Source organism: Nannospalax galili, unplaced genomic scaffold (genome assembly GCF_000622305.1).
Source record: "Nannospalax galili isolate Female #2095 unplaced genomic scaffold, S.galili_v1.0 scaffold894, whole genome shotgun sequence".
Classification (NCBI taxonomy): domain Eukaryota; kingdom Metazoa; phylum Chordata; class Mammalia; order Rodentia; family Spalacidae; genus Nannospalax; species Nannospalax galili.
In genome coordinates this window covers 48,327-70,243 of record NW_008334892.1, presented here as the reverse complement: position 1 = coordinate 70,243, position 21,917 = coordinate 48,327, and the positions used below count along the sequence as shown (strand labels likewise).

Below are 21,917 nucleotides of genomic sequence, written 5' to 3'. Positions count from 1 at the left end.
GCAGGGAGAACACGACAGAGACAGTCACAGTGAGTCCTTCTGGGAGGCCCAAATAAATAAAGGGTGCTGCTGAGGGTAGCCAAGGGTGTGGGGAACAAAAGGAGTACACAGATGCTCAGTTAACCTGTAGTCAGGGGAGGATCACAAAACTCAGTCCTGAACAAATCACTTGGCTCAGTTTCTAATGCCAGTTCCATAGCAAACTAGACTGTGCCTGAAGGAACCTTCCAGAGCAAATGAGAAGGCTCAGTCTGGAATCTAAACTTAAGACAGCTTAATAAGCTCCCTGACCTCTCACATTGACCACTATCCAGCCTGTAGACTGCTTTTCCAACTCATCAGACCAGTGATAATAAGTTTCCCATCTTCCCAAGCCAGTCTTTTTCTTGAAGCAGTGTTTATTTCTTTAATAACATGAGTAATGACAGAAGTTAGTGTTCCTTATTTTAGAAGTTACTTACCAGGTTCGGAATTATTCTGTCCTTGTGTCCACTCTTCATTGCCAGAGCAGAACAAACACATGTTTTATTTTCCTTGTCCCTAGATCTAACACTCACAGTCTACAAGTACCCCAGGCTACCTGTTCCATAACCAGGGAAACGGGCTTTCTGGGTTAATGGGAGGGTCAGACAAGCTCCATCTTCAACAGCCCAGGCGCTGCTCTTCCTAGACCCTATGGGACACTCAGTACCCTAGGTCACAAGGAAATCCCTAGGTCTCTCTGCTGCTCCTTTTCTTTACTGGAACTGAGTATTTTAGGTCCATGATTTATTATGATAACATTTGGTGAGTAAGCTGAGTTTAAACATGGGAATGGAGTGGGAAGTTTATGGAGAAATGAAGGCATTGTTCTAGAAGCTACAACTAACCAGAAAGCATACAGGAATGAAGATAAAGTGAAAACGCAAGGCGATGGACCCTCTGTTTCTTCCTTGGCTTTATAATTGGGGTTCAAGAAGCTAGAGTTATAGAACTGAGATCCTTAGAGGGTCATAGGTTGTTGGCGCTAAATGAGATGATAGATGTGGATATGTGTACCTACCCAGAAACACAGGACTACAGTCATTTCTGCCACAGGGCAGCCACATTCCCTTCTTAGGTAAGAATCCCTTGATTTTCCCTCAGGGAATGGCCTTCCCCTGCTTTAATTTGGGAGTTTGGGAAGGCCAGGCCAGAGATCTTATACCTTCTCAGGCCAGGCCAATTTGCCTATTGCAATCCCCAGGCTACAGTGATTGGTTCAGCAATCAAAGTGTGACCCAAGCTGAACCAATCAGGTGCAACTCAGAGACTACTGCTGGACTGACAAGATGGAAAGCCATGTGCTGGTTAGCTTCAGTGGTCAATCTGATACTCCTGAAAACTTCACTAGGAATTTCTTCCATCAGGATGTTTGTGAGGCATTTTATTAACTGCTAATTGATGTGGGAGGGCCCAGCCCATTGTGGGTGATGTCATCCTGGGCAGGTGGGGCTGGACTGTATAAGAAAAGTAGCTGAGTATAAGCCAGGGGAAGCAACCAGGAACAAGCATTCCTCTGTGATCTCTGCTTCAGTTCCTGCCTCGGCTCCTTTCATGAAGGACCGTGAGCTGTAAGCCAAACAAACCCTTTACTCTCCAAGTTGGTTTTGGTCAGTGTTTTATCACAGCTCAACAGAAAAACAAGTAAGTAGAAGCCCCTCTTCTAGGCTGGGAGGATAAAGGCCTGTGAATGAGGCTAGCACAGAGAGATGAAAGGAGGCAGAATCTAGATGATAGGGCTTGAGTCCCTGCATCCAGCCAGATGCCTGTGACCCTACAATCTTTTTTTCATTCCCCTTCTCCAAGTTTAACATGTGTTAAAATTCTGAAATTTAGCTGGGTGTGGTGGCATCTTACAGTCTCAACATTCTGGGAGACTGAGGCAGGAGAACTGCTGTGAGTTTGAAGTCAGTCTGGGCTACGCATGAGTTCTAGGCTAGCCTGGGTTACATAGCAAAGACTTAATCATTCTATCTATCTACCTATCTCTGTCTGTCTGTCTGCCTGCCTGCCTATATATTTATCTCTATATTTAAAATTTTTTAAATTTATGTGTATGAGTGTTATGGCTGTATGTGTGTAAGTACACCCATGCCATGCAGTGCCTGCGGAGGACAGAAGAGGGCATCAGATCCCCTGGAATTGGAGTTACAGATGGCTCTTAGCTGCTACGTGGGATTTGAACCCAGGTCTTCTGCAAGAACAGCCAGTGCTCTTAACTGCTGAGCCATCTCTCTAGTTGCATGTATCTGTATTTATATTTACATTTATATTCAAATCTACAACTAGAGCCCAAACCACCACAGGAATACTTTAGGTCTCACACTCACAGGTTCTAAGAATGAACAGGATATCCTCACCCTTGGCCAGAAATACTCTGTCCTAGAAAGTGCTCTCTGACTACACAACAGTCAGACTTGGGTCCCTCCCCTACAAAAGAAGCTTGCCCCTCCCTCTCTGAACTTACCCCACCCCTCTTTGGGACTGCTCTTACCTCATCAGCCAGGAGAAAGAGCTTCTCTTCCCAGGCCAAGTGGATCACATCTTCTATGCACTTTCTGCTTTGTACCTGGCCTACAAAATCCCCAAGAAAGCCAAAATGTAGGTTGTAATGCTATTTAAGTTACCCCCAAGTAATAAACCCACCCAAATTACTTGGGTGTCCTGTGTTCTCTGAAGATCCAGGAAACCACCCTCTTAGTTGCTTTGCATGAAACTGGAATCAATCTCCAGGTATGCCTAGAGGGTCCACTGCTGTGTAATTCAACAAAATCAGTCATGTGGAAAGAGCAGTATTTCACATCCAACTTTCAAGTTATTCTTATGAGTGGGGTGTGTGCATATGTTTATATGTGCAATGACTATCTATTCTTGAAGACAGAGAGGCATGAAACTATTGTAAGAGCGGGAAAATAAAACTGAGAGTTGTCTATTACCCCCACCACCACCATACTATACACTAACAGTAAGCTATGGAGAAAACTGCACTGGTTGATATGGTAACTGAATAAGAGTTGGTGGACAAAAACTGTGGGTGTCTTTTCAGAAAGGCAGATGTACAGGTCCACAAGGGAGAGAGGCTCGTCCCAGCTCATCATCTACCCTCAGAGCCAGCAGGTGATCCAGTCAGCACTTGCAGAATAAATATCAAATGAATGAGCCTGGATGCCTATGTTGGTGTCTCTGGTCAGCTGTCACTATAAGGCCAGCTGGATATCACTGAAGACCATGGTGATGAGAACACACTGCAGCTCTCCTTGGCTCCACCTCCCTCCCTCAGGACTTGCCCCAGCACCAGCAGAGAAGACACCCACCACCCACGTCAGAGAATAAGTGCAAACAGAAGGATGTTCACCCAGCAGCTTATAGGGCACACCACAGGAACAGGTAGGACGAGGTAAAAAGCTGGAAATGGAACTTTCCTCCAATATTTTCTGAGACTTTCCATTTGAGTGTGGTAATAGGAATGTCTGATTTGCTCACAGTCCTCTCTGGAAAAGCACTGTTACAATCAGGCTTGCCAATTTCTTTACAAAGGCCACATTTGTTTACCATGTGTAGAGCATATCTATAAGTATTATGCATATGTGTATGTATAAATACACATACATTATTTCTTCATATATAGATATCTTAATGCAGGAGTGTGTGGAATATGTTACCTTTTGACTAAAAAGAAAAATGCCTATATTTTTATGTATGGGATGATAGGAAAAATGTCTAAAAAGATATATATGTACCTTATAATGATTCATCCAGAATTTCCACCTTTCACTACTAAGTAATGAATTAATTTCTTTAAAAAATTTTGTTTGATTTTAGTTTATATGTAGGAATATTTTGCCTGCATGTATGTAACTGTACCATGTGTTTGCAATGTCCATGAAGGTCAGAAAACAGTGCTGAATCCCTTGGAACTGGAGTTAAGGACAATTGTTCACTGCCATGTGGGTGCTGGGAACCGAACCCAAGTCTTTTGCAAGAGCAGGCAGTGCTCTTGACCACTGAGTATCTCTCCAGCCCCATGAACTAATTTCTTTACTAAGAGACTGACAGCCAATCAAGTGCCAACTGGGCTTTATAAAAAGCAAGCTCAGGGCTCTGGAACTCCAGGACGGCAGCAAACCCTGGTTTCTACACGGAACCAGCTCTGTTGTCACCAAAAGAACAGTGGCCTGGCCGCTTTGTGGGTAGACCCTGCCTGCAAACTCTCCTGGTCTTGTGCTCCCACAATTACATCCTATTAGGATACAAGCACCAGACCATGCCAAAACAAGGTCACAAAATGCTAAGGAGAACAGAGAGAGAAGCTGAAGAAGGATCAGAGCCCTGATGGCCCTCAGCCTGGTACAGGAAATGAGTGCCAATGGAATAAAAAAAAAAGTCCACTGATGGAGCAATGGGCCTGGAGCTGACCTGGAAGCCTCCTCCCTGAAGACTGGCTCTCACAGTATCAGACAATACTATGCAAGCTGCCAAGGGAGAAAACCAATCAATGGTCCCACCCAGCTGTAAAGCTAATAAACCCAACAATGACAGGCCTAGCAAACTATCTCTACTGGTGCAGTAGTGGCACTCTTATTTGGGGAGTAATCAACAGCTGTCTAATTGGGCTTAAGGCCTACTCAATGGGTGGGAACATAGTCAAATATACATGGTTCGAGAGGTCATAGACCTTAGAGAAAAAACTACTTTTGTAACATTCCTAGACCAACATAGTTTCTTACTATATTTGAAATATATATCCTTATATTTACAGACAAGTGTACCTCTTACCACTCATCAGAGAGCTTCTATTTGCAACGGATGAAGACTATTACACAGTCTCCACAAATGGTCAGCCACACAGAATAAGTGCCTGTGAGACGCCCAGCTCTAAGTGACACGTCTACAATGCAACCTCTACATATAAGGCTCAGGGAACATAGTGGAACAGGGGCAGAAAGCATATTAATGCATCTCTCAACTCTCAACTCTCACCAGTGAGGTTTCCTCATGCAACAGATGGTGATTAACCCAGAAAGCCACAATTGGCCAAAATGCAGAGAATAAGAGACTGAAGAGTGTTTGTCCCTGGGTAGGACACCTATATCAAAACTTTGCCACCCATGGCTCAGAGTCCCCTGCAGAAGAGGGGCAAAAAGACTAAGAGCCAGGGGTGGTAAACAACTACAAGGCAACAGGTTTCCAAGCAGCTGAGAAGTTGCTATATGAACTTACAGCATGCACAAGACCCATGCAAACTCAAACCAGACAAAAACCCAGCAAAGAAATGGGGAAATGGGTAAGAAGCCCCAATATTAGTTGAAGAACTATTGGCAACCAATGAGTACTGGTGGAGAGAGAGTTGCTTTTCCTTAAGGGAGTGATGTGAGATAGGCTGACCAGGCTCCAGTGGATAGACTCACACCAAGGGACATTTGGGGATACAAACTTGGCTAATAGGCCTTAATATATATGACAATGCATGAAATCTGGTGGGGGTGGCTATAAGAGGGGTGCAGATAGGAGAGGGGAGTCTAAATATGATCAAGATGTATTATATGAAATTTTCAAAAATTCAATAAAAGATGAAAAAAAAAAAAAGAAACAAAAAAAATTCCACTGATAAACATGATGCAGACCTGAGGATAAAGACAAGCTTATGTTTCCTGCTGCAGGATTCAGCAGTCCCTTAGAGCACATCCATGAAGACATTAAAGAGACAAGCATGAACACTTGTGGAGAATAAGGGAAAGTCACTTTATGGCTTTGATACAGGCCCTAAATGCTGTGGTGAAGTCCCTAAGTACACTTTACCAGGGGCTGGGCCAGAGGGATTCCTTACAAACTGATAGGAACATCTGTGATTGTACCACCTCACTCCTGTAACAGATCACAGCTGTCCTGTGAGAACACACAGCAGGAGGCAAGAGACACTACACCCAGCATATCCACCAGGTATAGTGACATGCACCTGTAATCCCAGCACTCAGGAAGCTGAGGCAGTAAAAGAATGCAAGTTCAAGTAAGTAAGTAAGTAAATAAAACTGGCCTATCAGAGTTCCAGTGAATTGACTGGTTCAAGAATGGGCACACGACCCAACTTGGGCCATAAATACCTGGCCTGGGACCCTTAGTGAAATCACAGAAGAAGCAGTACTCTAAGGCTGCTCAGTTGATGGGCAATGGCTAGAGTTACCAAAGGCCTCTCCAAGGACAGAGTCTTTCTAAGAAGAAATCTAACTTGGAGGAGAGCCGAGCTGAAAAGTGAACTAAAGTCCTTCCACCAATAATGCTGATTCAGGTGTACCACTTTACCCCTGGACTCCACAGCTCTAACATCCAACCCCTTCAGTCTTGGGTTGGGTTTCTGTCTTGAAACCCAAAGCACTCTGGCTTAACATCTCATGCCTTTTTGATATCTCTTAGCCAAGCGGTTATAGTATGTGGTAAGAAGCTTCCATTTCCTATCACCCTTCTTTCTAGTAGCTGACTGATTTCATACACTAAGGTCCCAGAAAACAAAGCCAGACGCTGCCCACTCATAAAGTTACTAGTCATAAAAATATTACATATATTAACATACATTCACATGATCTCTTTACTTAGAACAGGAAAGTCTCTGTGATGGGTATTTCTTCCCAGGCAGGTAGGTGAAAAGATTTATGTAAATACCTGAGCAGAAAGCACTGACTCAAAAGCCAGGCCAAGTGGCATATGCCTGTAATCCTAGTACTGAGAGGCTGAAGCAGCCAAGACTGGTATAAATGTGCAGACAGCTTGGACTACAAAACAAGTACTAGGCCTGACAGGCATACATGGTAAGAACCCTGCCTTGAAAAAGTATACTGACTCAAAGCAACCTCAGTACACAGCTGGGCAGGACCAAGTGTCATGCTGACGTCAGCAGAAGTGTCCTTTTGGAGCTGGTTAGACATGCCAATTCTCCAGGCTAAACTGTCTTCAAAAGACTAGTGGGTAGAACCCACATTTTGCATTTTAACAAGCTAAAGTTTGGGAACCAGTGATCTGAGAAAGTCATTCTCAAATCAGAATACTGATGTCTGTCTGGCCCTTTCCTCAGTCAGGAGTGTGAACTGGCTTGAGATTTTTTTCAAAGCTCACTTTGTGATTCTGATACATAGCCCAGATTGAAAACACAGTTCCATGTCATTTTCCTACTGCATCATAGGGTGGAATATTCATCCCTCCCCAAAAGGCACTGGAGTAAATAAACCAGTGTTGCCACCAGCTACATCTCGGCTGCATTCAGGAATTAAGAGTGGTTGCTTTCAGCTGATTGAAGCATCATTTAATGTTCCAGAGAAGCAGATTCCACAATCAACTCTAATGTACTTTGGCTCCAACAAAGTACATTTGGCTCTAAACAAAGGAGGAGAAAGAAGTCCTTGTTCTCTGCATCCAAATAGCCCTGGAGACAAATAAAGCCAGAAGTCCCGAAGTCAAAACAGCCAGGACTGCAAACTTTTTTTTTTTTTTTTTTTAAGACAAACAAAATTTTGGGTGCTTCTCAACCTTTAGAAACAGGTTTTTTTGTTGTTGTTTACTGGCTTTTGTTTTTAATATATATGACATTTCCATCTCAAAGGAATAACTGCACACACATCAGCATTCTGAAACAATCTCAGAAAAACAAGAAGGAGGAAAAGTAAAATGAGCCCTGGATTGCTGGTGACTGTGTGAATAATCTCAAGGAGGTGGCTCTTTGTGAATGCAGTTAGATTGGTCCTGGCAATAATAGAACTCTGCTCAAGAAAATGCCTGTTTGCTTGCCTTTTGGGATGGTCTGAGGAAAGTTTCATGGCTCTGTTAGCAAATCTGGAATTCCATTGGGAAAATGGGACAGAGAGGACCTCACACTACTTCATTCTTTAGTGCCCAAATGCCTAGTTCACCATCTACTCCAACCCCTCAAGAAAGTGGTAGGGGAGTTAAGTGCAGACCTGTGGGGTTTCCAGGGTTGATGATGCAGAGAACTTTGGGGTCACAGTAGTCTTTGGCTTCCCGCACTGCCCGCCGGAGCTCATTCACATTCAAGGCCCAGCAGTTTTCCTCATCCAGGTAGTAGTTCACCTGGACAGCATCAAGCTCAGAGATGACAGCAGAGTACAGCGGGTACTGTGGGATAGGGATCAGCACGCCTGTCCGTGACTTGCCACCTCCTGAGACAAGGAGCTTCAGAATTGTCTGCAAGAGAAAGTAGCATCTATAGGGTGCCTGCTATTTCTTGTCCTTCAAGAGCTTGTTACAAGTCTGATGCCTGAGCCCCAGTTTTCACCCCACTGCTTGCTTCTGTACAACCCCATGCAAGTTGCTTCACTTTTCGCATTCTGTTTCCTTATCTTGAACATGAGGACCGCTATAAACAGTAAGTAAAACAGAATGTTTTAAAGTTCTTAACACAATACATAGCAGTCATAGAAGACTCAATATAAGACTGGGTGTGGTGTATACATCTATAATCCTAGCATGTGGGTGACTAAGACAAAAGGATCACCATGAGTCTGAGGTCAGTGTAGGTTACACTGTGGGGTTCTATCTGAAATAAAACAAAACAAATAGAAAATTTCTAAAACAGTATCATCAAAGCTGGTCGCAACCTAGAATCATTCTGACCTCACTGTGACATCCTCCTTTAAACTGTTTTTATTATCAATAATCACCAGCCTCCATGCATGCCTGGAAAGACTTCCAAATAGGAGACTGTTAACATATACCCACTGCCACAAGGTGGTGCTTGTACCTACTGTCAAGCTGAGCGAGGTGTGCACTTAAAGATTTCCTGAGAAACCAGGCTCATTAAGACAAAAAAAAAAAAAAAACAAAAAAAAAACAAGGAATATTTGATTTCTTTCTTCTTTCTACCAGGACAAGGGGACCAGAGAGTGGCCCACTCTTCCCACCAGGCCTGTCTCCTGGCTAGCCAGGTCAAACAATTGACTCTAACATGCAAGACTGTTTTTCACACTGAGAAATGTTCACACTGAGGTGAACACAGTAAGAATGGGCCACCCTTGTACATACAGAAATGCCATCGCTAGCTCCTGTGGTCAGGTAAATGTTGTCTGGGTCAGCAGGCACACCATCTCTCCTGGTGATGAAGGCTGCCACATCTTCACGGATGCAGTTAACACCCTGACTAGCACTGTAAGATCCTGTGAGACAACAGGCAAGTTAGTTAACTAGAGGTAGGACGTCTGGTTCCACATCCGTGTGGAATGTCATGGAATGACATCCATGTTGTTAACTGGGAGTTATCATGGCTAAGTAGGGACTGATTCCCACTGCTCTAGGCTCTGGAATTGTGGCAAGCTACTTAACTACTGATTTAGGCTTCATCTATCCACCCATTCTTTTACCCAGTATTTACTGAGCACTCTAGCTTGTAATAGCAAATGTCAGTGTCCATCCCTGGGATTTAGATATGTTTTTAGACAACAGAACCCATCTGATCTAAGGTTCCTAGGCTTTTACCAATTGCCTACACATGGTTCCACAGAACCTGAGAGAATGATTGACATTAGTGTTCCAAAATAGCTCAGAGCTCTAAGCAGCTTCAGCAGGGCCTAGAGGTAACCCCTAGCACCTGCCCTCTCTCGATGAGACCTTTGCTTAGAGCCCACTTCCCTGAGTGACTGCTACTCTACTTTCTACAGTCCACAAGCTGATCCATCACCACTGCCAAACTCCTTAGCCTCCCTGAACCCTATCTCACACCCAGCACTGGAGCATCCCTGGCCCCAGACCTTTTGTCCACGCTGCTCCCTCTATCTAGCATGCATCTAGAAGTTCTCTGTCACTCATCCTTCACATGAGCTTGAATGCCAACTTGTCCTCTTAAGCGCTCCCTCTACATTAGGATCCCTTGATCTAATTCTATAGTTTTCTACCCTTTATTCAATAAATCATGAAAACTGGTAATTACACATGCCTATAAAATTCATACGAATTATTTTTAAAGATTTTATTTTTAATTATGTTTATGTGTGTGCATCTGCATGTGGGAATGTTCATGTGTGTACAGGCACCTGTGGAGGCCAGAGGTGTTGAATCCTCCTGGAGCTAGACTTACAGGTAATTGTGAGCTACCCAACATGGGTGCTAGGAACGTGGGTCTTCTGTAAGAGCTATACATACTTTTAACTGCTGAGCCATCTCTCCAGCTCCCAACATGAATTATTTTTAATGTCTGCTTCTCTCAAAGCTAATAATATACTTCACAAGCACAGAAACTCCATGCACCTCAGTCACCTGTGTCCCTTAGTGTTGTAAACAGCACCTGGTACATGCTATGTGCTCAGAGTGGGGTTGGACAAGGCACACAGCTCGCCCTCCTTAGGCAATGTGCTGGGCTTTCACCTCAGTCCTATTTAATATCTAGGACACAATCTGAGAACTGAATTCCTTATCAAACAGACAATAAAGAAAGCACTAAGTGGAAGCTGGAGAGGTGGCTCAGTAGTTAAGAGCACTGGCTGCTCTTGCAGAGGACCCGAGCTCACATCACCCACATGGTAGCTTACAACCTCCTATGACTCCAATTCCAGGAGATCTGATGTCCTCTTCTAGCTCTGTGAAAATTACATGTGTGTGGTACACTTACATACACACAGGCAAAACACTCATACATGTAAAATGAAAAAGAACTAAAAAACGTTTTTAGTTCAAAAAAAAAAGGACTTAACGTACATATTTAATAATTCCTACTTGGGTCAGCATTGTCCTGGGGTATACTGACATTTCATTTCCTTTTACTTCTATGGCAGGAAACAATTTGGGCTGGCCAAGCATGGCTGACAGTGACACCCTGACATCTGTCATGAGAGGGACCACACTGCCTGTTCCTTGCTGTGGGCAGGGCCTGGTTGTGTCCTTACACCTAACATGGGGCTCTAGCATACAGATCAACTTTCCTTACAAGTCTAGACAAAGCACTTCCCAGGTTAAAGATGAAGAGGAAGGTTCAGAATACATTCCTCTTGCTTGCATTCATAAGTTCTTGGGACAAAACCTAGCACAGGCCACAAAACCCTTATGGCAAACTGGGCTCTTGCTTTAATACCCCAAGAGAGTCCTTCCATGGACACAGCCTCCCACCCACCTCCCAGCTTCAGCTGACAGAGAGGTACAAAAAACTGTAGAGGAAGTTCAGTATGTGGAAACAGGTTCATTTCCTCTTCCCCTCATATCACACAAATAAGTCAAACTCCCCCTTTCCTCCCTCTCCAGTGGAGCTTCTTGAGATCTCAGGGCCACAGGCTCTTTGAGAAATGTCTTTGTTCTCTGTGCTGGACAGAAGGTGCAGGAGAAGAGATGCCTCTGGACCTTTCTGCCAGTCTGTGATTTAGGCCTCAGGCTGGCAGGCAGAGAAGCAAGGGGCACTGGTTCCTTCCTAAGAGAGAAGCCACAGTGCCCAGATCAAGAATGTTGGTAGGGTGACTGGGCTGGACAGCTTTAGTTGTCACCTTGACACACCTGCGTAGAAGGAACCTCAATCAAGGAATTTCCTCCATTAGATTGGCCTGCAGTCATGTCTGTGGGGCATTTTCTTGATTGTTGAGTGATGTGGGAGGGCCCAGCCCACTGCAGACAGTGCCATCCCTGAGCAGGTGGTCCTGAGTTGAATAAGAAAGCAGACTGAGCACAGGCCAGAGAGCGAGCCAGTAAGTAGCATACCTCCATGGTCTGTGCTCCAGATTCCTGCCCTGAGTTCCTGCCTTGGCTTCCCTCGATGATGAACTGTGAGCTGTAAGTCAAATAAAAAAATCCTTTCTTCCCCAAGTTGGTTTTGGTCAGTGTTTTTATCACAACAATAGAAAGCAAATTAGAACAGTGACCACAGCCAGAAGGTAAGCACAGAGCCCACAACAAGGGAGAGCAGAAAAGGTAAGGGTGCGCGGGCGGGGGTGGGAGTATGGGGAGACACAGGAACCAAGGCCAAGGGGACTGTTCCCCGGCTGAACAACTCACAAAAATCTTTGTCTCACTCTTAGCTCTAGGCTGCAAAACATTAGGGCACATGTCCTAAGGGAGCTTTAAGAACAACTGGTTTTTGATTGAGATATGCTGTGAGGCACTGGGAGGAGGAAGATAAACAGAGGCAAGAAAATGAGATGAGAACAAGGAGCCAGAGGCCAAGAGTTGGCGTCTAAGCAGGGGAGGGAGGGAGAGTATCATTTTCACAACTACAGGGGCCAAATTCCAGGACCTCCTTCCATGGAGCCCTCTGGACCTGGCACTCTATCAGGACAGAGGCAGACAGCTAGGCGTGGGCTCTCAGCAAAGAGGAGCAGAGTGGGAGGGGGTATGGCACATTTAGACTGAAAGAAGCTAGGGTGAGGGGGCCAGAGGGATCCTGAGTGCTTCACAACCCCAGCAAGTGGTAACTATCTTCAGACAATGCTAGAGACACAAGAAAGCTGAGTAAAGCTGGGCACTGCCCTTCCACTCACCTCCAAATGCTGAGGCTGATCACTAGACTAATCCTGTGGCCGAGCTAAAGGACCTAAATGCAACAGAATGTAGGTACTTGCACTTAAGTCTGACCCTCCCCCACAAAAAATGGCAACCACAGGGTGAAAAAGTATTCAACTGCACATGTTCTGCATGTGAGCCACCTTTCACACCCTTAACACAGTCGTAGCACAGCCCTCTGCTTGGCAATGGGGCCCAGTGCCATCCTAGAACCCACATTCTTTTCACACCCCTGAGGATCTGGTGAATCGAGCCTCACCTAAGCTGTTTCCACCACAAGCCTGTAGGATCCGCCGGGCTCGTTTCTTAGCATCTTCTGGAAAGCTGGGGCTACTCAACAGGTTTGGGTAGGTGCAGAGTGCCATCACCTAGGGGAAAAAGTGCAGAATAGGTTTGCAATAGAGTATCCAAGCACAGAGGACACTGGACAAAGGACAATGAGATGACAGTTCCAAAACTGTGCAGTATGCCTCTCCATGAAGGGCTGAACCTGTGAAGCTCAGGGCAGCAAAGAGGAAGATGCTGGCTCCCTGCAGCAGGAGAGCTTCTGACAGCCAAGATGCAGCATAATGAAGGCTTGGCACAAAAATGAGATGCCAAAATGGGAGCCATGGCAGAGTGTGAGGCTGCTGCAAAGCCCTTGCCTCCACTCATTCATGAAGAACAGTGGGCCCAAATACCTAGGGTCATAAGAACTAGAGAGGGTGACCTGAGTAAGGGGCAGACCTAGGTGGGCATCAAAACCCAGGTGACAGGGTAAGGAAGGCTACAGACCTTGCAGACTCACAGCCTGAGGCCCCTCTCACCCTGTTCCTCTCTTGGTCATCTCCTATCTGAAAGCTGGGACAGAATTCCCCCCCACCCCGTAATATAAGAGCACCCTAACTACACAAATTAAGAAGATTAACCAAAGACATGTGTAAAAAAGGTGCCACTAAAGCCAAGATCACCCGTCTAAAGTTGGTAGCCGAGGAGTCACACCAGGTGCACTGAGGGGAGCAGGTCATAGATCTGATATCAGTCAGATGACTAACCAGCATCTTGGAGCCTGGCTTTTCTGCCTTTGTACAAATGAGCAATAAGCTGGCCAACTCTTCCTTCAGGGGCACTTGTGAAGATCAGAGGAGGCAGGTAAAAGCTAGATGTGGCTGACACCATGTAGGAGAGGCTAAACTGTTGGCTTTGATGATGGAGTTTGGCAGACAGTAAAAACAAGTGTTGCTTTGGAGCCTGTCTACGATCTGAGCTCCAGACACATCTGGAACCTCTGCTGATGACCAAGGTCCTCAGCCTTCCTCCCGCTTTTCTGGCAGAGCTATTTCTTGGTCTCTTCCCTTTACACATCCTGGGCCTATAGCCATGGGGACTCACTTCCCTAGCTCCTCTGAAGGACAGCAGGAATGCAGGACATTCCTTAGACCAGGATCAGCCTTGCATGCTCTCCTCTAGGGAGCATGAGCTATGACTGGGGCCTACCAATCCCCCAACAGCCCTCTGCCTCAAAGAGCAGGGTGGAGACATTCTTCCTTCATGTCACTTCTGCTGGTGAAGACACAGGTAGGGAAAAGGGAACCAGGTTGCTAGTGCACAAATTCCTTATCTGCCCTAGCTTGTGACCTTAACCACATACAGGACTGCATTTTGGCACCAAACTGGCCCAGTCCTTCTCTAGGAAAAAGCTTTCATATATGGGTCCCCCACCTCTGTCCACACTGCCCTGTGGCATTCTCCCACCATGCTTACCCTCTCTCTGGCCCATTCATCCCACATTTTTAGCCCATGAAACATTTTGTGGTTGCTGTTCATATATAAAACACTGAAAGCCACCATATCCTAGAGCCCTTAAGAGTGAGCTGGGTTATACTGGAGGCAGTCATGTGATGTGGCATGGCTATCACAGCATGCACTTTCTACTGGGCTGGAGGAAGGCCTCCACCAGTCCTTCAAGGTTGTGCTCTGGTGAGTTCTACTTGTCCAAAACCAGCAGCAGAGCAAACAATCAAATCTGGGGTCTTCCTTTGGGCTGTATTTTCACTCTAACATACCTCTTTCCAGTCCATTGGGCTTCTGCCTTTCTGTCCCACTGCTGCCTACATGAACACCCCTTCCATCAAAGCTCCTTTTTTAAAATTTTTGGTTTTTTGAGACAGGGTCTCCTTGTAGCCCCAGCTGGCTGCTTCTGTCTGCCAAGTGCTGGAATTAAAGGTGTGCACCACCATGAACAGCAATCAACAAAGCTCTAAATTTAGCACCCATGCCTTATACTGAAGAACCTTCCTAGGAGTTTCTTATACCAGAGCAACCCCAAAATGGGTTTAGGAAGTTCTGAAAACCTCAGAAGGGAAATTGCTAAGGGAGAGAAACGGGGACATGAGGCACTGGGAAGGGCTTCCACTTCAGTGGTACCTCCCTGAGGGATTCTAGTACCTGCTTTACTGGCCCCTCCCAGCCTCCAGTTCCTGGTTCCCAAAAGCCTTGTTCCTGAGGGCTAGCTCACCTGACGGAGGAAGGTGATTGGCTGCTGGCCCATAGCATGGGCATCCCCAATGTTGGCTCTGATAACCTCAGTGAATGGTTTTTTGATGCCCTGGAGAGAGAAGGTATCAGGTGGTTACTTAAAGCATTCTTAGACTCTAGATTCCTGAGTCCAAGTGGTAGTATTACCAGAGGATATTAATAAGCAGTTCTATTTTGAGCCTTACCAAATGTCAAGGACAGTACCAAGCCTTTGACATGCCTGATCCCATTTAATCCTCTGAACCACTTCTATGAGGAAGAAATAATAGTCACCTCATCTTACAAATGAGGAAACTGAGGTTCCAAAAGGCCAAGAAACCTGCCCACTGTCACACAATTGATAAATAAAAGCACTAGGATTTGAACCCTGGAAGAAGGCCCCAGTATGATTCCTGGCCACCATACTCTATTGCCTCCCACTATTTATTTATTGGTTTGTTTGTTTATTAATTTTGGTCTTTTTGAGACAGGGTCTCCCTACTGTAGCCCTAGCTGGCCTGGTACTCGCTTTGTAGACCAGGCTGGCCTTGAACTCACAAAGATCCACCTGCCTCTGCCTCCCAAGTACTGGGATTAAAGACATTTGCCACCACACCCAGCTATTTATTTATTTATTTATTTATTTATATTTTATGTATATGAGTGTTATGCCTGCATGTATGTAAGTGCACCCATGTCATGCAGTACCCATGGAAGCCAGAATGGGGTGTTGGATCCCCTGGAATTGGAGTTAGGGACAGTTGTTTGCTGTCATGTGGTGCTAGGATTTGAACCTGGGTCTTCTGTAAGAGCACTCAGTGCTCTTTACTGCTGAGTCATCTCTCTAGCCCAGCCTCCCACTTTTTAGAAAAACTGGAATCGCTGTTTTAGGTGGCAGGGGCATCCTGAGACAGGTCTGTATCACTTCACAGGGATGTCTGAAAGAATCACTGGAACAAATGTGGTGGTAGAGAAGTAGAAGTCAGCAGCAAAATGCCAGATGTCAGAGAGGGAGTGCTGAGATGCCTGTCTCCTGTGCCCAAGCACAGTTTCACTTCCATAGCATAAACAGAAGGCTAGAGAACTGAATTCACCTTCCCCTCCAAAAGACATTCATTCCTGGGAACTAACTCTTGGAGTTATTGTCTTACAATGCTGGTTTTGAAGGATGTAAAATATGGGCTGGTTTTCTTTTCCTTTTTAAGCAGCAAGGATAAAAGAGGCAATGAGCTGAGCACAGAAGAAGGATCACAGAGAGACTGACTCAGAGACATGTGGATGACACTGGGGGTGAGTGAAAGCACTTCAGCTGCTGCAAAGGTGAGGATGGTAGAGATGTGGAGACATGGGGATTCTATATAGCTCTCTGATAAATCCGGAATTAGCTACTGGAGGAAGAATGGACAGGTTCAAGAACCTGCCAGGGCGACGGAAAAGATGATCAGAAATAAACCATACCTTCCAAAGCTAGCCCAGGAAGGAGGTCATCAGTGTCATGGTCGAGAAAGAAGGGATCACGTGGGAAGGCCACCTCCCGATTTCCAGTTGTGCTTTCCCAGAAGTATCCCAAATAAAAATTTAGAAGATACAAGTCTATGGTTTTGACACTGGTGAAATTTGTTCTCTCTGTTCCTCTCCACCATGTGTGTACACGTGTGTGTGCAGGTGTGCACTTGAGCATGGGTATGTGTGTGTAGAGGCCAGAGGATGATGTTGGGTGCTTTCTTCTATTGCTCTCTACCTTATTTCTCAGACAAGATCTCTTGTTGTTTTTTTTTTTTTTTTTTTTGGTCTTTTTGAGACAGGGTCTCCCTGTAGCCCCAGCTGTCCTGGAACTCACTATGTAGACCAGGCTGGCCTTGAACTCACAGAAATCCACCTGCCTCTGCCTCCTGGGTGCTGGGATTAAAGGCGTGTGCCACCTCGCCCGGCAATATCTCTTTTTTAAAAAAATATATTTGTGTGATGGTAGCAATTATCATCAGTCTTCTCAAATTCTGAATGTTCTTCCCTGTGTGAATTTTTTTTTGTTATTTACTTACTTATTAATTTATTTCTTTGAAATAGGGTCTCACTATATAGTCAGGGCTGGTCTGGGACTTGCTAGGTAGACCAGCTTGGCCTTAAACTCAGAGATCTGCTTGCCTCCACCTCCTGAATACTGGGACTACAGGCATGCACCACTCACTACTTTACTTTGTATGTGTTCCTACAGGTGTAGGTGTGTATGTGCATGTGTGTGGAGGTAAGAAGTCAACCTTGGTTATGGTTCCATAAGAGGTGTCCACCTTGTTTTCTGAGGCAGGGTCTCTCATTGGCTTGAGTAGTATAAACCAGCTAGCCAGTGAGCCCCAAGGGTCTCCTGTCTCCACCTCCCCAGCACTGGGCTTATAAGTACACCACGCTCAGCATTTTTGTGTGGGTTCTGGGTGTTGAACTCCCAGTGCAAGCACTTTTATGTTTTTGGTTTTTTAGATGGAGTCTCCCTGTGTTGCCCAGGTTGGCCCTGAGGTCCTGGGCTCAAGTAATCCTCCTGTCTCAGACTCCCAAGTATCTAGAACTCCAGGCCTGTGCCACTACACCTGACTTGTGTGTACTTTTACAAGTGGAAAGGTAAAGACATTCCTTTGTCTGTACTGTGCCAAGTCCTGATCCTTGCCCTCAAAAACATAAGAGGAAAAAGTAGGTTGTGAAACTGTCAAATCATTTAAAAGCTCCTTTAATTGCAGCTTATTAAAAAGGTCTGCTCAGGCTGGAGAAACGGCTCAGCGGTTAAGAACACTGATTGTTCTTGCAGAAGACCCGGGTTTGAATCCCAGCACCCACATGGCAGCTAACAACTGTCCATAACTCCAGTTCCAGGGGATCTGACAGCCTCTTCTGTCCTCCAGGGGACTGCACGACACGAGTGCACTTACTTACATGCAGGCATAACACTCAAATACATAAAATAAAAATAATAAATAAAACATTTTTAAAAAAGTCCCGCTCCCAATGAACACCAGATCTGAAAAGCTAAGACAGGTTCTCCCTCTGTGGAGTTGCTGTCAGGGAGAAACAGGGCCTCCATGACCCTAAACAACTTGGCTGGAGAACACCCCCATTCACACCCTTTAGGTGCTTCCCCTCTTACTTCAGGCTGTCTTATCACAGAAGCAAAAGGCATGAGAACTAAATTCTGCCAGCCACCCTAAAGACAAACACCAGAGCCATGTGTCCAGCCTGTACTGTTGACAAAGCACCTGCTAAAACAACTCCATAAGGGGGCAGATCCTGGAACCACTAGGGGTCATCTCAGGTCCTTCAGAACATGTTTAGATGTAGAAGGTTTAGAGATGGAGAAGTCCTGGGACAATCAGGCAATTGCGTTTTACAAACCGGGGAAATAGAGGCTCACAGCATGCATGGAATTCACCCTAAGTCATTGTAAACCATACAAATCTCTTACCAGATCAAACTCCTTAGAACATTAGTCCAATTTTGATCACTATAATTCAAAACAGAAGTAGAAAAAACAAAGCTATGCAAAGCCAAAGCAAGCCAAAAACAAAACAGGGCTGAGAGTACAGCTCTAGTTCAGTGGTACAGTGTCTGCCTAGCATGTGTGAAGACCTACGTTCAATTCCCAGTACCAGAAAAAAAAAAAAAGAAAGAAAAAGAAAGAATTGACAAATGACTCTCAGAAGGTGCACTGATTAAGGGGGCAAAGTGAAGGGAGACAGTCTCCCAAGAATGAAAGGCTAAGAGGCTGAAGGAAGCCACGCTGGCCACACCAGGGCAACACTTCCAACACGTATTACACGACTACTAAGATCCAAATGAGAAGAGAGTGAGGGGAGACAAGGTTCTATGAAAGTACCATTAATGCGGACGGACAGAGAGAACTCAGCTAACTCAGAGGTCAAGCACGACAATGTGGAACATCTATCTGTCTTGGAAGTCAGAGGATGCTTCTGGACCAATGGCCAAGGCATGTATCTGCCTGAGCTGTACCCCAGCTAGAAACTCTTCTTACTGTGCCATGTCCAGCCAAGACACATGGTAAAGTCCTGAGCCCCTCATAAGACTTCAGTCCATCCTCTCTATTTCATTCACCCAATCACCTCCCTCAGCCACACAGACTTCTACTAAATGCACCAAACCCCTTCCCCGAAGATGAGAACTTCCTAATTTCCTGCCTTTACTCACAGCACTGCTTCCTCTTGGAATGTTCTCACATAGTCTCTGCCTCCTAAAAAAAAAAAAAAATCCCACCAAACCTTAATGAGTTGGGGGAGGGGAGGCTGGTGTAATAATATGGTGGCCTGAAAACTTCCTGAAACCAAAATCAGTGACCTCTGCGTCCTCACCATTCTCTTAGTTTATGGAGCCAAGACGGAAGTTGCTATTCAGCAAAAGGTAGAGATAATTCCTGGAACCTCTCCCAGCTCAAATCAGCTGTGATGTGATCAACAAGGAACACTTTAATCCTAGCTTTGTTTTAGCAGGGTGGTTGATGCCTCAAGGAGGAACAGCTGCACCCTACCAGATATCAAGGAGCAGAGCAGCAGAATTGTATTCAGCCTCTGGCCCCTCTGCAGGCCAGTCAGGCACAGAAATGGAGCTAGTCTTCTCTAGGCTAAACTTTAAACTTAACCCTGCAAAGAGTCCGGCAACAGACACCGGACTGTGATTTGTCTAAGTCACTGTTTTGAATCAGCAAAACTCGGTGTCCCTGATGAGGTAGGTATCAGCAGGCCATGAACTCATCAAACTCCCCATGTGAATGGGGGCCCAAGATCTCACCTCATGTAATGAAGGACACTGAGTGCCTTACCCTGGAGACACTGGGATCTAGTTTCTGTGGGAACAATCACTCACCTCTGATCAGGTCAGCACTCTCTGGCAACTATGTCATTTGCTTCTTACAAATCTTAGGAGTATTTCCTTTTGAGTGTTTTCTCTTCACTCTGCCTTCCAAGTTAGAGCTCACCCAGGTTAGAACTCAGTATCTTAGCAGGGCATGGCGGTGTGTGGCTATAAGCCTGAAATTCCAACACATGGGAGGTAAGGCAGGAGGATGAGGAGTCCAAGGCCAGCCTGAACTACACAGTCAGACCTTGTCCCCCAAACAAGGGCAGGACTTACAATACAGCCAAGATACTCTGGCTGTGGGCAGGGAGAAATGGCCCTACAGTTTTTTTTACAACAGCTATGAACTCAAGCCATGATCTCAGCCAACAACCAATAAGTCCCAAGAACCCAACTCTCTGACTCCTATAGCAGTCAAGGTTCTGGAGGTACCAAGGAAGGAATTCTGTCAAACCCTCCTCCACAACTCCACTCTTGTAAAGATCCAAAGCCTTCAGGAAGAAAGTATCCGCACAGCTGCCCTCCCTTCCCTCCCACTTAATATGGTTTTCCTCTCAGCACCTCATCCAGCAACTATTCCACCCCCAAGTCCCTTCATTTTACTTTCTTCAAAGCACTTATTCACTATTTGAAACTCTCACTTCTTTATTCGCTTGTTTTCCTTCTTCCCGTGAATGGCTCTTGGTCCCACGGGGGTAAGACACACAAGGAACATGCAGTACCCGGCGGCCCAGGCAGCTCAATAATTGGATACAATTCAACAAGTGAACCGTCTGAAGGCCTCACTTTGTGACAGATGCTGGGCACCGGTGGGTGATGGACGAGAGGAGGGCGTTCTCTCGTCCTGGCGGAAAGTGGCAGAATGAAGAAGCTGGCTACGGGGGTGGAAGTCGAACCGGAGGACACCAGCGGGGCCTGCCGCGGCCCTTCCAGCCACCAGAGACCCCCGGCCTCCCGCCCCGCAGGCCCCGCGCTCACCCGCTGCAGCTCCATCTCGATCTCGCCGGCCTTGAGCACGATGGGTCCGCGCACAGCGTACTCCACCGCCTTCACCTGCGGGTTCATGGACTCCAGGGTGAGGATGCGGTCGCGAGGGCCGCGCTCCGGACGCACCTTGAGTGCCGGTGAGGCCTCGGCGGCTGCGCTACTTTGACTACGGCCCCAGGAGCCGGCCGCACGGGGGTAGGAGCCCCGCCTGACCAGCACCGCCGCCCGCTGCATGGCGCGCCTGCGGAGGGAAACCTTGGCACAGAAAGAACCAGAACAAACACGTCGCGTACAGCCCAAGGTGGACACCCGTCCCGCAAGAGCCAAAGGCTCCCTGCAAGCAGTGCCAGCCTAGCTCCGGAGCTGGATTCACATCCCCCGGTTTCTGGGACCCTCCGCCGCGCCACTGCGGCGCCCAAACGCTGCACAGCTGGGTTCTGCAAAGGGTGTGCACAGTGGTGCGCATGCAACGTGCCTGACGGTCGCCGCCTGGCCGCGCTCAGCGCGAGGCTACCGTGCACCAGGACAGCTCCCGAGCTCTGGAGCCCGCAACCGCATCCAAGCGCCCGGCATCCGCACCTCCCCGCCGGGTGCGTTCACACACCCACTGCCGTCCGCTCCGCCTTGGGCCGCGCGCTGCCTTCTGGGCCTTGTAGTTGTCCCCGGCCATAGCAGAGCAGCTGTGGCGGGATGGAGAAACTACAAGTCCTCTAGTGCCTGGCGCGGGCCCCGACGGGGCGGGGCTCCGGGTGGGATCGGTTGGCTGGTTAGGCCCGCGGCTGGGCGGATCTTCGGGAACAGACAACCAGGAGGATTTGGTAGGGGCTGTCCCTTCCTGCAGCTTTGGAGAACTTAGAGCTATTTGCTGCTTGGCTGCTTCTGCCTGGACGCGCACCTCACCTCCCTTTACACTCCCCTCGCAGAGCCTACAAGGACACGGATGATGCAGTCTTCGCCCCGAGTTTCATCATCCAGGGCCATATGGTGCCACTGACCGTTCAAGAGCAGCTGTAGGGAGCAGGGCCTCTGGAGCTTGATGATTCCATGCTGACCCCTTCTCAGTATCAGTCTTCTTGTCAGCAAAA

At 46.7% G+C, this 21,917-nt stretch overlaps 1 protein-coding gene across 1 annotated transcript in view; it reads right to left on the bottom strand.

Moving 5' to 3' along the window:
- Window positions 1-21,503, bottom strand: part of Gpt2 (glutamic--pyruvic transaminase 2) — a 33,142-nt gene extending 11,639 nt beyond the window's left edge. The window contains exons 1-7 of the mRNA XM_029561869.1: window positions 21,308-21,503; window positions 20,824-21,073; window positions 14,996-15,085; window positions 12,758-12,866; window positions 9,049-9,179; window positions 7,968-8,211; window positions 2,516-2,595 (exon numbers count right to left, since the gene is read on the bottom strand). Of these exons, the coding sequence (XP_029417729.1) occupies window positions 2,516-2,595; window positions 7,968-8,211; window positions 9,049-9,179; window positions 12,758-12,866; window positions 14,996-15,085; window positions 20,824-21,066 (897 nt within the window). The 5' untranslated portion in view covers window positions 21,067-21,073; window positions 21,308-21,503. The remainder of the gene's footprint in view (window positions 1-2,515; window positions 2,596-7,967; window positions 8,212-9,048; window positions 9,180-12,757; window positions 12,867-14,995; window positions 15,086-20,823; window positions 21,074-21,307) is intronic.
- Window positions 21,504-21,917: the final 414 nt, after the last annotated feature.